This window comes from Pezoporus flaviventris, unplaced genomic scaffold (assembly GCF_033815535.1).
Source record: "Pezoporus flaviventris isolate CSIRO_AGI_PZ_B2104156 unplaced genomic scaffold, CSIRO_AGI_Pfla_v1 ptg000164l, whole genome shotgun sequence".
NCBI classification, from domain to species: Eukaryota; Metazoa; Chordata; class Aves; order Psittaciformes; family Psittacidae; genus Pezoporus; species Pezoporus flaviventris.
In genome coordinates this window covers 134,790-148,959 of record NW_026892712.1, presented here as the reverse complement: position 1 = coordinate 148,959, position 14,170 = coordinate 134,790, and the positions used below count along the sequence as shown (strand labels likewise).

Genomic DNA, 14,170 nt, shown 5'->3' with positions numbered 1-14,170 from the left:
GCATGGTACCTCTCCTTGTCAGCTCCTCTATTACTTGCAGAAGGAAGTTGTCTTCCACACAATCAAGGAACCTCCTGGATTGCTTATGCTGGGCCCTACCGTCCCTCTAACAGAGATCAGGGTGGTTGAAGTCCCCCATGAGGACAAGGGCCTGTGAGAGTGAGGCTTTTCCTATCTGTCTATAGAGTGCTTCATCCACAGACTCTCCTTGATCAGGCAGCCTGTAACAGATCCCCACAGTAATGTCTCACATAGCTATATTACCTTTAACCCTGACCCACAAACTCTCAGTTGACTGCTCACCTGTCCCCAGACAGAGTTCCATACTCTCCAGCCTATCACTAACATAAATAGCAACTCCCCCACCCCATCTGCTGGGCCTGTCTTTTCTAAAGAGCCTGTAACCTTCCATTCCAACACTCCAGTCATAGGAGCCATCTCACCATGTTTCTGTGATACCTATTATATCATACCCCTGTAGACGTGCACACATCTCTAATTTCTCTTGTTTGTTCCCCATGCTACAGGCGTTTGTATAGAGTCATCTGAGCCGAGCTCCAAACAAAGCCGGCTCATTGGCTGGAGCAGTTGAAATGTCTCTGCATTGCTCCGAGCATTTATTATAGGTGCTGGCAACTGACAGCACCTATGTGTTGGGGTGTCTTGGGATGGAATGATGCCCCCCTCCCCCAACACATCTTGTTTAAAGCTTTTTTGACCAGCATGGCAAGCCTCCTACCAAAACCACTCTTCCCCTTTAGACCAGCTCCACCAGCCTCCAGTAGACCTGGCCTCCCAAATTGAGTCCCATGATACCCAAACCCTTGACTATGGCACCACTGTTCTAACCTTTTATTAACCTGGCAAATATGCCTAGCTTTTTAAGGTCCTCCCCTTTATCCTGGATAATTGATGAAAAAACTATCATCTGAGCTCCAGAGCCCCTAACCACCTCTCCCAGGGCTCTGTAGTCCTTAATGTTCTCCGGGCTACTGATATCTATATCACTAGCACCCACACGGATGACTATAAGTGGGTAATAGTCAGTGGGACTTACTAGACCAGGCAGCCTCTCTACAAAATCCCTGATCTGAGCCCCTGGTCAGCAACACACCTCTCTTGAGACTGGGTCACGCTGACAGATGGGTGCCTCTGTGCCTTTCAAAATAGAATCCCCTACTACTATGACCCGCTGCATTTTCCTGGTGGCAGCTGTAGTGATCCTCTTTACTGGTGCATCAGCCAATTGTTTATGTAGTTAGATGTGTGTTTCCTCATTAGCCCCTTGCAGAACTGCAAAGTGGTTCTGGGTGAAGACATCAGATGGCGTTTGGGATCAAAACCGATCTGACGGGGTCAGATGGTGACCCCATCTGGTGGTGTCAAAACGGGGTTTGGCAAAAATAAAATTATATTGGCCCAGGTTTTTCTAGTGACATGAAAAAAAAAAAATCTTCCTTCTGGGTTGAACAAAACTTTTCTTTCTATCCAAATTGAAGTACTCTGCTTCTTCTTCCATGTCTCTGACAAAAAGAAAAGAAAGGACAGTGCTGCCGGCAGTAGCAGTGCAGAGGAGCAGGAGATGCTGCACTGCTTGGCCAGCTCCGCAAGAGCCAGAGAAGGAAAACAGATAAGCTGCTTGTGGCTTCACAGTCAGGCACTCAGCAGGTCCCAATCCCTGCTCCACAAAGCATTTATGGCTTTGTGGAGAAACCCAAGACAAAACATAAATACCTTTAAAAAAATACCCTCTGGTGCAAGAATCAGCCCCCTTTCAAGGGATGGGTTTTTGCCTTCTCTGGTGCTCAAGACGGCTGTTCTTCCCACTTCAGGGGGCAAAGAGCCCAAAACTTTTTCACTAATTCCACTAAATGCTCCCAATCCTGAAAAAAGTCCACTCACTGTGGTATCAGTGACAGTGCTGTCCCCGTATCCTTTTAAAAAGCTGGAGCTGGATGGATGCAGCCTTTTTTGTCAGGGAGACTCCAGAGAGGAGCCACAAAAATTATTCACGACAGGCAGATCCTACCAGTGTGCTCTGTGGAGTTGCCCATCTTATCAAAAGTAAAATCAATATAAATCAATTAATTCCCAGGGAGGAAATTCACAGGCAATACAAGACCAACCTGCTCTAGTGGAAGGTGCCCCTGCCCATGGCAGGGAGTTGGAACTAGATGATCTTTAAGGTCCTTTCCAACCCAAACCATTCTATGATCTTAGCAGAAATGCATTTTCCCCCACAAGAGCCCCACAAGCTCTGCTCTCCCCCTCCAATGGGTGCTGGTTCACCTGTGCCGTTGGCCATGCCAGCAACCTGCGTGCTCTTGCCCTGCTGCCGGTGCTGGCTCCTGGCTCTAGGACTTTGCTCTCCACTCCCTGTGTTCTGCCTGGACACTCCAGACACATGTTGGTGTGCCCTGCAAGGGAAAGAAATGCAGGAGGTGAGATACACCAGGGACCTGCCCATGGGTCCCAGCACCCACCTGCCAGTGGCAGAGTCCCACGGAAGAGTAACCTGGGTGACAACAACCTTGCATTTGTTTGCAACATTCACCCTGGCCACCCTATGTGCCAAGGAACAACCCCAGGCTGTCATGGCCAGAAACTTGCTTGTAGCACCAAGTCAGTTTGCTCTGTCCACCCATGCAGCAAAACTCCCAGAAGAGACCCCACACTGGCTCCTGCACCACGGTGGGAACCCTCACTGGTGCCTCCTGCCCAGCTACAAGGCTTGTAGAAAAGCAGGTGAGGAAGGTGCAAGCATTTGCTGCTGCTGGAACAGATGGGGCCTCTGGCAAAGGAGGGAACAAGCAGCTGGGAAAGATGGGAGCTTAAATCATACACCAGATTGTGACTGGCTCAGGGGGCTTCTATTTATGCCACTCCGAAGCTCCCTTGCCACCATGACCCCAGCAGGCAGGTTGCCTGCAGCACCCCCCAAGAAAACTCACCCTCCGACCGCTCAAGACCCCTGAGGCAGCCCGGAGGCATTCAGGAAAAGGCTGGGTTTTCTCGTTCATGAAAAGCCTAGTTGTTATTGAAAGCGGGGGGGGGGGGGGGGGGGGGGGGGGGCGGGGGCGGGGGCGGGGGGATGTTGCAATGCTGCATCCGGGGCCAGGGGAGCAGAGGCGGAGCCTGGCCACTTCCACCCAGGATCACAGCCCAGGGCAGTGACCACAGAGGGTGAGGACCGTAGGGATGAGGAAGTCTGTTTGCCCCAGCCAAGTCCTCCCCTTAAAAGCTCAAAACCCGCAAACTGTCCCCACATCTTGGGGCTGGAGCTGGGAGGGGACAGAAACTTGGCAGTGACAGGGTGCAATATCAGTCATGCTACCCTCACCAGCTCCAGCAAGCCCTTGGTTCCTCCCACTGACTCCAAAGCCACTCTCTTTGGGAAGCAGCTCACAACAGTGGGCAGAGGAAGGGCTGGGATTGGGAGGAGACATGGGAAAGCAGGAGATGGTTGTCAAAAATAGATCAGAGCCATGAGCAGAGCAGCCCATGAGCGGGAGCTGCTGAGGTCGCTTCGACCTGCTCCAGACCTTCCTAGGAGGGCAGCCCTGCAAAAGGGTTCCTCAGAGAGTGAACTCACCCCAGAAACCCTGGCTACCCCTAGAGCATCACTGTGTGCTGGGGGTTTGCTTTGTCCACCAGCACCTGGGGGCTTGAAGCAGCTGCAGGTGCAGAACAGGCTCCTCTTCCCCTGGTCAGGAAGTGAAGGTTGCCCTTCAACTGCCCATCCATGGGACTCAGCAGGGCACAGTGTCACCACACACCTCCCAAAAGCTGGCCAGGACCCACCTCCCCACATTCACCCCATGGCAAGGCTGAGAGGCAGCATGGCCCCCAGAGCCCCAGCCAGAGGGGACTGGGGAAGTGGTACTACTGCAGGAGCTGGTCCCACTGGGAGCAGCGCCCAAGGAACAGGATGGATCTGGTCCCTGCCCTTCTCAGCACAGATTTGCTCAGAGCTGTCCAGACAGTTTTTAGAAACCAAAACAAGATGTTTCCAGGATGCCAGCTGGCCACACACAGTTGCCAGGCCTGAATTAGGCAGCCTGCTGCCCAGCCCAGCCCTCCTATGAGTGCTCCCATCTGGGAATTGTCTTTTAATAGACATGTGGAAACAAACCCAGCAAGGCCATGTGAGAGCAGTGGGGCTGGGAACATGCTCCTAAAATAAGAGTGGGGAAAAAACAAGGCAGAGCACAAATGGGAACAGCCTCTTGTAGCCATGCTGGTAGGACAAAATGGGGTGTGCAGAGGGCAGCCCATTACCCAGGCAACTGACAAGACCCCTGCTGTGCCCCATTGCCTGGGGACCTGGGGTGGCTGCCCCATCGAATGCTTTGCCCCATCTCCACTCCTGGGCTGGAGGCAGAGGGAACAGATGATGCCAAAGAGGAAATTGGTGTCAGCCAGGGAGACATAGATCTTTTGGCTCCCCACCTTCTGCCAAGGCAGAGCCCCCACACCACAACACCGATGTGAGGCCTGGGCATGAAACCCAGGAACAGCTACCTTTTCCCACTGCGGTAGCCAGAAGGTCTTGACATGAGATGCCAGCAGAGGTGGAAGCATCAGTCTTGGTCTCTCTCAGCACACCAGATCCTAAACTGCAGCCAAAGAGGAGGGAGGGCAGCACACGCAGGGGGTGTCAGCTCCTGAAACATAGAGTTGAGAAATTCCCCCTATGCCTGCAAAGGGGGGGAGGCAGCCATATCCCCAGAACCTAGCCCTCACACCTGCAGTGCCTGGAGCAGAGGTGGCACCTATGTAGCATCACCCTGGAGCTGGGGCAGAACAGCCCCTTGCCCCATGGCAGCAGGACGTGCAGCCAAAGAGATGCCTGGCTCCAAAACTCTGAACCCAGTTTATTCCTGTTACCCACCCCCTTCCAGCTGACCCAAGACCCATCTCCCAGCTTGTTCCCCAAGGCCCCAAGCAGCCTTTTGTTGTTGCTGTGTCACACCAGAAGTCACATGCCTGGGGATATCCTGCACCCACACGTGGGGCTTTGCAGGGCAAGGGGTCTCACAAAGGGAAATACTTCATCTGAGGGACCCAGAGTGTAATGAGTAAATTCCTGTTTGTTAATCAAATCTTGCTTGCTTAGGAGTTACTTGCTTAGAGTTACTTGCTTGCTTAATAGTTGCTGGAAAATTACGGTGCTTTGACATGTTGCTTATAGACCACGGGTATCCGTTAAAGTAAATGATGCATGGGGAAGGCGATAAGGAGCCTTCCTCCCCACACCCACCGTGAGACAGAATGAGACCCCTTATCTACAGGTCACACAGACGCAGAGAGCGCCAGGAGGTGACACGTATATTGGATGAAGAAGAGTATAAAACCAGTGACTTTGGGGAAGTGGGGTGCGTGCTGTTGGCTGAGCGGAGACTCCCCGGCCGCCCAGCGTTGTTTTGCTTGCTGTCGCTTGCTCAATAAACCAATTTGATTCATTGGTCTGGCTCTCGTCAATTTATTTGAGCCACATTTATAACACAGAGGAGTGTCTCCTGCCAGCCCTCAGGGATGCTCATGCCCATTGCTAACTGAGAGGTGACTTTTGGACATCACACAAGCACAGAAAGCAAAGGATGCTGCACTGAAGAAATCACTGAAGCTTGCACAAGCTCATGACAGGTAACAGTGGTTTCTCATGGATCGTAACACCAACGTGGCTCACCAGCTGGAGTCTCTCCTTAGGACAAGCAGTAAACCAAGCTACTTAATTCCCTGCTGTCAGAAGAGCCACCACAAGACAAACTGGGGGTTGTGGCAACTCTCTTGGCATCCACAGCACCAGCTCTCAGCTGGGGACCTCTGGGCTCTGCTTTCTCTCTGCACAGAGGGCTGTGGAATTTCACACCCTGTCACCAAGGTTAGCATCAAATCCCAAGATGACATTTGTTCAGGAAAAGAAAAAGAAGTCCTGACCAAGCAGTTTCCCTTGAGAGGACAGCATAGAAATAGCTGAGGAGCAAAGAATGACCCTTTTCTTTCCATCCTATGAGCAAGTTTGCCAGCATCCATCACCAAGCCCATGAAAATAAACATGGCTCTGTGTATAAACAGAGCAAACATCAAACAGCATTTCCAAGCACAAAGGACCCATACTCTACTCCGGAGAAGTCAGCTGCCTCCACAGACTACAACTTCTTCACAGGCTTTCTAGCACCTACATATAGCTGCTAAGTAGCTGCAAAGTCCAGCTCCTGTCAGGACACTGAGTACTCTTTCACCCCTTAGTAGAAGGCTTTAACACCTGAACAGCAGGAATCAAGAGAAAAAACAACAACAGGGCACAAACTGTGTTCAGCAACCTACCAATTTCTCATCGCACTCCCTCCTTGGGTGGGAGACAAACACACAATACGGAAGGACAGGGTTTCTTTTTAGAGTCAGAAACATTTCTCCCCTTCACTCATCTTTTGTATGTGCCTGGCAGAAGGAGGTGCAGAAGAGCTCAAGGTGTGGAGCTTGTTGCTGAGAGTGCTCCTAAGCCTGGGGCCATGCAGAACCTCTTATCAGGCAGGCTGCAGGAGCCCTCTCTACAGGCACACTTCTAACCAGAACATCTGTATAGGCTACTAGGCCACTGCCATGCTCTGGAAATATAAATAGGTGTTAAATTCAACGCCATGTTGACAGTGTGACATGTCTCTCAATAACCACAGCTCCAAAAGGAGCAGCACTGAGCCATTCCAGCACAGCTAGAAGGCAAGGAAGGGCACTGTGCCAAGCACCGGATAGCCTGGTGCCCAAGCAGCTAATTTCCTTTGGAAGCAGCTGTTATTTCCATTCAGCTTTGCTTGCTCTGCTTCTCCTGCTCTCCCTGGACCTTCCGAAGAATCCCCACGTGACCATCACCCGGAGGGGCACTGGGCTTCCCAGCCTGACCCAGTGCCTTGCTTGAGGCAAGATCTAGGGTGCCTGTAACCCCCATGTGAAGGGGATTACCCCTGCAGACCAACTGCTGTACTTGGTCACAGCCTGCCCCACATCTCCCCAACCAACAATTCCTTTGGCTGCCAGTAGAGCAACTGGTGGAAACTGGGCCATCACAGACCTGATATTCCTTGAGAAACAAATACTTCAAGAAAGGCTCAGGTCAGCTGCACCTTGGCTGTATAGCCAACCCCAGCACCTTTCAACTCTGCTGTCATCCAGGAGGTTAGCCTTCTCCAAACCTTCTCTGGGATGCTTTGCTGGGGTTCACTGAGAAATCCAGAGTGGCATCTGCTGCACAAGGACAATCTTGACACTTATCATCTGCCTTAAGGCTGCAGCAACCACTGATTAATGGACTGCGAGGCGCTACCAGCACAGGACCCTTACCTTGGTCTGCTTCCAAAGCAGTTTGTACAGGGAGGCTGGTAACACACAGTATGCTATAGATTGGAAGGGACCTCAATAGATCATCTAGTCCAATCCCCCTTCCAGAGCAGGAACACCTAGATAAGGTTACACAGGAATGTGTCCAGGTGGGTTTTGAATGTCTCCAGGGAAGGAGACTCCACAACCTCCCTGGGCAGCCTGTTCCAGTGTTTTGTCACCCTCACTGAGAAGAGGTTTCTTCTCAAGTTTAAGTGGAACCTCTTGTGTTCCAGTTTGTACCCATTACCCCTTGTCCTATCATTGTTTGCCACTGAGTAGAGCCTGGCTCCATCCTCGTGATACTCCCCCTTTATATTTTTATATACACTAATAAGGTCACCCCTCAGTCTCCTCTTCTCTAAACTACAGAGACCCAGCTCCCTCAGTCTTTCCTCATAAGGGAGATGTTCCACTCCCTTAATCATCTTAGTTGCCCTGCGCTGGACTCTCTCCAGCAGCTCCCTGTCCTTCTTGAACTGAGGGGCCCAGAACTGGACACAATATTCCAGATGCGGCCTCACCAGGGCAGAGTAGAGGGGAAGGAGGACCTCTCTCGAACTACTAACCACCCCCCTTCTAATACACCCCAGGATGCCATTGGCCTTCTTGGTCACAAGGGCACAGTGTTGGCTCATGGTCATCCTGTCGTCCACTAGGACCCCCAGGTCCCTCTCCCCTACACTGCTCTCTAACAGGTCGTTCCCCAACCTATACTGGAACCTGGGGTTGTTCCTGCCCAGATGCAGGACTCTACACTTTCCCTTGTTATATTTCATCAAGTTATTCCCTGCCCAACTCTCCAGCCTGTCCAGGTCTCACTGGATGGCAGCACAGCCTTTTGGCGCGTCAGCCACTCCTCCCAGCTTAGTGTCATCAGCAAACTTGCTGATAGTACACTCAATTCCCTCATCTAAATCATTGATGAATATATTAAATAATACTGGTCCCAGTACTGACCCTTGAGGCACTCCACTAGATAAAGGCCTCCAACTAGACTCCGCCCCATAGACTACAACTCTCTGGCTTCTCTCCTTCAGCCAGTTCACAGTCCACCTCACTACCTGATCATCCAGACCACACTTCCTCCATTTAGCTGTGAGGATGCTGTGGGAGACTGTGTCAAATGCTTTGCTGAAGTCAAGGTAGACCACATCCACCGCTCTGCCATCATCCATCCACCGTGTTATTTCCTCATAAAAGGCTAAGAGATTGGTCAAGCATGACTTCCCCTTGGTGAAGCCATGTTGACTGCCCCTCATAACCCTCTTATCCTTGATATGCCTTAAGATGGCACCAAGGATAAGGTGTTCCATCACTTTCCCAGGGATGGAGGTGAGGCTGACCAGTCTATAGTTACCCGGGTCCTTCTTCTTGCCCTTTTTGAAGACTGGAGTGACATTTGCTTTCCTCCAGTCCTCGGGCACCTCTCCCATTTCCCAAGACTTGGTAAAGATGATGGAGAGTGGTCTAGCAATGACTTCTGCCAGTTCCCTCAGCACCCGCGGGTGCATCCCATCTGGACCCATGGATTTATGGATGTCCAGATTGCTCAACTGGTCTCTAACCCATTCCTCATCGACTAAGGCAAACCACTCCGTTGACCTGACTTCATCTAAGGTCTCAGGGGTACAGGGCTCTTCAGGAGTGCCTGCAGCAGAGCAGACAGAGACAAAGAAGGCATTCAGTAACTCTGCCATCTCTGTATCTTCTGTCACCAGGGCACCCATCCCGTTCATCAGTGGGCCTACATTGACTCTGGTGTTAGTTTTATCTGCCATGTATTTGAAAAAGCTCTTTCTGCTGTCCTTGACCCCTCTCACCAGATTTAATTCTAAGGAGGCCTTAGTCCTCCTAGCTGCCTTCCTACATCCTCTAGCAGCAGCCTTATATTCCTCCCAAGTGGCCAGCCCCTCCTTCCATGACCTGTAAACTCTCCTCTTCCACTTGAACATACCCAGCAATTCCCTTTTTAGCCACGCAGGTCTCCTGGCCCTCTTCCTTGACGTCCTACGTGTCGGGATGCTCCGATCTTGAGCTCAGAAAAAGCAGTCCTTGAATGCCAACCAACTATCTTGGGCCCCTTTACCTTCAAGCAGCCTTGCCCATGGGCTTTCCCCTAGCAATTGCTTGAAAAGGCCAAAGTTTGCCCTGCTAAAGTCCAGGGTTGCAATTCTACTTGGTATTCTACTAGTCCTACCACACAAGACCCTGAATTCCACCATCTCGTGGTCGCTGCAACCAAGGCAGCCCTCAACCCTTACTGCTTCGACCAGACCCTCCTTGTTAGTGAGGATGAGATCCAGCAGCGCTCCTCTCCTGGTTGGCTCATCCACCATTTGCAGGAGGATGTTATCATCCATACACTGGAGGAACCTTCTGGACTGTGGCTGGGTTGCTGAGTAGTCCTTCCAGCAAACATCAGGGAAGTTAAAATCCCCCACGACAACCATGGCCTGTGACTGTGAGGCTGCTCTCCGCTGCCTGTAGAAGGCCTCGTCAACTTCCTCACCCTGATCTGGTGGCCTGTAACAGACACCCACAACAGTATCACCCCTGCCAGCCTACCCCTTAATTCTCACCCACAGACTCTCAACTCGCTCGTCATCTGTCCCTGGACAGAACTCGGGCATTGTAGTTGCTCCCTCACATAAAGAGCAACCCCGCCTGGCTGGCCTGTCTTTCCTGAAAAGGACATAGCCCTCCATGACTATATTCCAGTCATGTGAGCTGTCCCACCACGTCTCTGTAATTGCCACCAGATCATAGTCTCCTGACTTAACACAGGTTTCTAACTCCTCCTGCTTATTTCCCATGCTGTGCGCATTGGTGTACAGACATTTCAGGGAGCGAGCTGAGCACACCGATTTCACCCTAGGATTATAGGAGGCCTCCCAGTCTTCATCAATTCTGGAGTGCTGCCCCACTAGGGCAAGCCCAGCTACAACCCCATCCCCCTTCGAATCTAGTTTAAAGCTCTCCAAATGAGCTCTGCTAATTCGTGCCCCAGCATCCTTTTGCCTCTGTGAGACAAACCTTTCCCACATGTCATTGTCCAGACTGGTGCCCTATAAAACCAGTTGTTATCAAAGAATCCAAAGTCCTGCCTGTAGCACCAGTCTCGAAGCCAATCATTTATGGACTGAATTTTCCCATTCCGTCCCACATAATCAATGGAAGATGGAAGGAGTGAGGAGAAGATCACTTGAGCCCCAGACTCTTTCACCATCCGCCCCAAGGCCCTATAGTCTTTCTTCATCCCCCTCAGACTGGAGGAAGCAGCTTCCCCCTCACCTGTCTGGAAGACCAGCAGTGGGTAGTAGTCCGTCGGGTGCACCAGGTTGGGGAGCGCCCTAGTGATATCCCTGATCCGGGCTCCAGGCAGACTACACACTTCCCTATGATGAGGGTCAACTCTGCATATTGGGCCCTCTGTTCCTCTCAGAAGGGAATCCCCTACTACAATGACCCTTCTTTCTTTCTTATCAGAGGCAGTCTTGAGGTGCAAAGTCGACCGCCTTTTCCTATGTGGCCTTGTAGGCGGGCCTTGCACCACATCCTCACCTACCTCTCCTTCAAGATCCAGGGCCTCGAACCTATTACAGAGGGACACCTGGGGAAGCAGGGCAGGAAGGGAGGAGGGTTTCCCACGACGTCGAACTGGAACTCGCTTCCAACCCTCGTCATCTTTTTGGTCCCCTACCTCTGCACAACAGCTACACGGCAGGGGCTGTCTCAGGCCATTCCCCTCTGTCTGAGAGGGCAGGGGGTCCATCCCCTTTTGGGGGGTATCTCCCTGGAACTGTTCCAGTTGGCACGCCAGGGAGTTACTTCACCAGTCGATCTCCCTTTCACACTCCCTTATGGTCCTCAGCATCTCAACCTCCTCCTTAAGTTTTACCACCAAGCTAAGTAGATCTTCTACCTGCTCACACCTCACACAGGTGGAATGCTGTCCTCCCTCCCCCGGCAGCAGCAGGCTCTGGCACTCCCTGCATCCAGAGACCTGAACAGCCATGGTTTGGGACGGGGTCTACTGTCTGAGCTGCTACAGTCTTCTTACTGCAAGCTCTCTTTCTGGAGGCGACCATATTGGTCAGCAGTCTGAGACACCAGCGACAGGGTCAGCAACACAACCTACTTGTTCCTCCCTGCGCCTGGTGGGCCGCGACACATCGCTCCCCTCTCAGAGGCTCTTTCAAGGCAAGGGGCAGGGGGGTGGTCGCCGTCAGCGTGGGAACGCCCCCCACCACGTCAGCCGCTCTCTCGCAAGGGCTGATGGGGCTTCGGGGATCGGGAGATGTCGGGAATCGCGATTCCTCTGTGCTATCCCCTCTGATTTTCCTAATCTCTGTTGAACCTTGCGGTCCCTGAAGCGTGCCGGCTGTGGCTCTAGCTGGGCTAGCTCCGATCCATGGGCTAGCTCTCCATGGCTGCAGCCATGCTGTTCGGGTCCCATCCAGACAGCTGGGACCCTGAATGAGTGAAGAAAATGACCAAGACACCTATTAGTTCTACCCTCCTTCCTTCCATCCCTCCTTCCTTCCATCCCTCCTTCCACAAGGGACCCACCAGCACACAAGAAACCCCTGCTTTTGCACTGAGGTGCTCTACTTGCCCACTGCCATGCCGTGGCATAGCCCATCCCTACAGCACCCTGCAACTCCAAGCACAGCACCAGGGAAGGTAAATGTAGGCCTTTGCAGAAGTGGCAACACCAGAGAGTGGCCACATTAAAGATTACCAGATTTCACCAGCTTCATCTCCCAGTGAGGAAGAGAATGAGCCAAGGGAAGCAATGCACCAGCCCCTGTCCAGCACAAACTCTGCTCGCTCCCCTAGCAGATGTCAGTTGATGTCTCCACACATGCTCTGCCATAAGGAGCCCTTTTCTGCATTTGTTAAGTACAGAAGCCATTTCCCCAGTCCACACAGGACAGCGAAAGAAGGGGCTAAGCCACAGGTGTGGCTGGTGGAGCACCTGGAGAAGGGCTTGGAGCAGCACCTCTCCTCTCATGCCATCATGGAGGCAGGGTATGAGCCTGTTGATGCTCCTGCTCCTGCCCCACCACATGCTTGCTCCCACGGGAGCCCATGTGCAAGGCGGGGAGGGCAGGGGCCAAAGCCTTACCTGGGAGAGAAGGTGGCTGCTGGCACTGAGACTCTTGCTCAGGGGTGCCAGGGGTGCTCTCAGACCCACTCCTCTCCCTGCTGCTGCTCACCACCTTGTGCACTGAGCTGCCACATGCATGTGGAGATGGGCAGCACTCATCCTCTGTCACAGAACTGGCATTAGGCAGGCTTCCAAGATCAGCAGCAGGCTCGTCCAGGAAAATCATCAGCTCTCCACCAGAGACAACGCTGCCTTTGTTCTCCATCTGCACATCCAGAGTCGGCTGCCTGTTCTCCACTGTGGGAGATGGGAGGAAATGGAAAAAGAGACCAAGCAGTCACCACTCGGGATACCAGCCATGATGGAGAATGGCTTCACCACACCAGCTCCCCTATGGGATGGGATATCAGCCTTCTGGTCCCCTCCAGGCCCCCCCATGCCCCCAAGGGCAATGTGCCCACTCCCTCAGGGCCGGCTGTCCCAGCAAGAACCACCAGCAACAGCCCCACACCTACACATACCTACCAGCACTGCCAGAGGACACCCAGCCAGCCCCATCACCAGCTCTCAAGGAAGACCCTCCTTCCCCAGTATCCTGGGTTCAGCTGTAACAGTTGTTTTTCTCCTTCCTAGTAGCTGGTTCAGTGCTGTGCTTTTTACTTTAGTCTGAGAACAATGATGATAACACACCGATATTTTATTTGTTGCTAAGTAATGCTTACTCTGATCAAGGACTTTTCAGTCTCTTGTGCTCTGCCAGTGAGGAGGGACACAGGAAGCCAACATGAAGCAGAGACAGAACACCTAACCCAAACTAGCTAAAGGGGTATTCCATACCACAGCATGTCATGCCCAGTATATAAACTAGGGGGGGAGTCACCCGGAAAGCCCAGAACACTGGTTGGGTTGGGCTGGGGGGTATTGGTCGGCAGGTGGTGAGCAATTGTTTGGTGCACCACTTGTGTTTATTTTTGGTTGGGTTTTTTTTTTCCTTCCCTTTTTAGTTTTATATTCTCTCCCCTTGTTATCTCCCTTATCATTATTAGCAGTAGTAGTTTTGTATTATTCTTTAGTTATTGGACTGTTCTTATCTCAACCCGTGGGATTTACATACTTTTGATTCTCCTCCCCATCCCTCTGGGAGCAGGGGGGAAGAAGGGGCAGGGAGTGAACAAGCAGCTACGCAGTGCTGAGTTACCCACTGGGTTTAAACCACAACAGTCATTTTTTGTGCCCAATGTGGGGTGCAAAGGGTTGAGATTACATCACATCTGATCAGAGTGTGTCTAATTGTATTTGTGATAAGCATTCATTGTTTCAGATTAATAGTCATTCGTCACAATGTTGATTTATTTGCTCTCAGAGTTGTTGTACTTGGTCTCAGAGTTTCAGCATGTCACACCTTACAGACAGTATTTGCTGTGTTTATCGGATTTGGGGCCTGTGCTAAGGTTCTTGGTTTGTTGTACAATAGAATTATTGATCATGAAACCACTCTGATATGCGTTCCCAGCATGGCCATCACCTCTATACTTTGGGAGGCATGTAATGGGAATTTTTAACAATTGCACCTCTTTTTTTCCCCTCCTCAGAGGGCCAACCTAGAAAGGTGACATCCTCTCACACCCTCCGCTCCCCCACTAGGCTACTTACAGTAGATGTGATGAATTTTAAAGATTA

The 14,170-nt window shown here is 51.8% G+C and overlaps 1 protein-coding gene across 1 annotated transcript; it reads right to left on the bottom strand.

Moving 5' to 3' along the window:
- Positions 1-1,805: 1,805 nt before the first annotated feature.
- LOC133283319 (NEDD4-like E3 ubiquitin-protein ligase WWP2) lies at positions 1,806-12,922 on the bottom strand. The gene is made up of 3 exons (XM_061480003.1): positions 12,509-12,922; positions 2,290-2,417; positions 1,806-1,826 (listed from the first exon to the last, which is right to left on the bottom strand). The coding sequence occupies exons 1-3, from the start codon at positions 12,753-12,755 to the stop codon at positions 1,806-1,808; spliced, it is 396 nt and encodes a 131-aa protein (XP_061335987.1). The 5' UTR covers positions 12,756-12,922.
- Between the last annotated feature and the right edge of the window lie 1,248 nt (positions 12,923-14,170).

Bases quoted from the DNA above. Each gene is read 5' to 3' on its own strand.
- LOC133283319 (XM_061480003.1), bottom strand. From the start codon at position 12,755: ATGGAGAACAAAGGCAGCGTTGTCTCTGGTGGAGAGCTGATGATTTTC. The intron at 2,418-12,508 runs GTAAGGCTTTGG...TTTCCCTTGCAG, and splicing joins GCAGCCACCTTCTCTCCCAG to GGCACACCAACATGTGTCTG. The intron at 1,827-2,289 runs GTGAACCAGCAC...TGCCCCCTGAAG, and splicing joins TGGCATGGCCAACGGCACAG to TGGGAAGAACAGCCGTCTTG.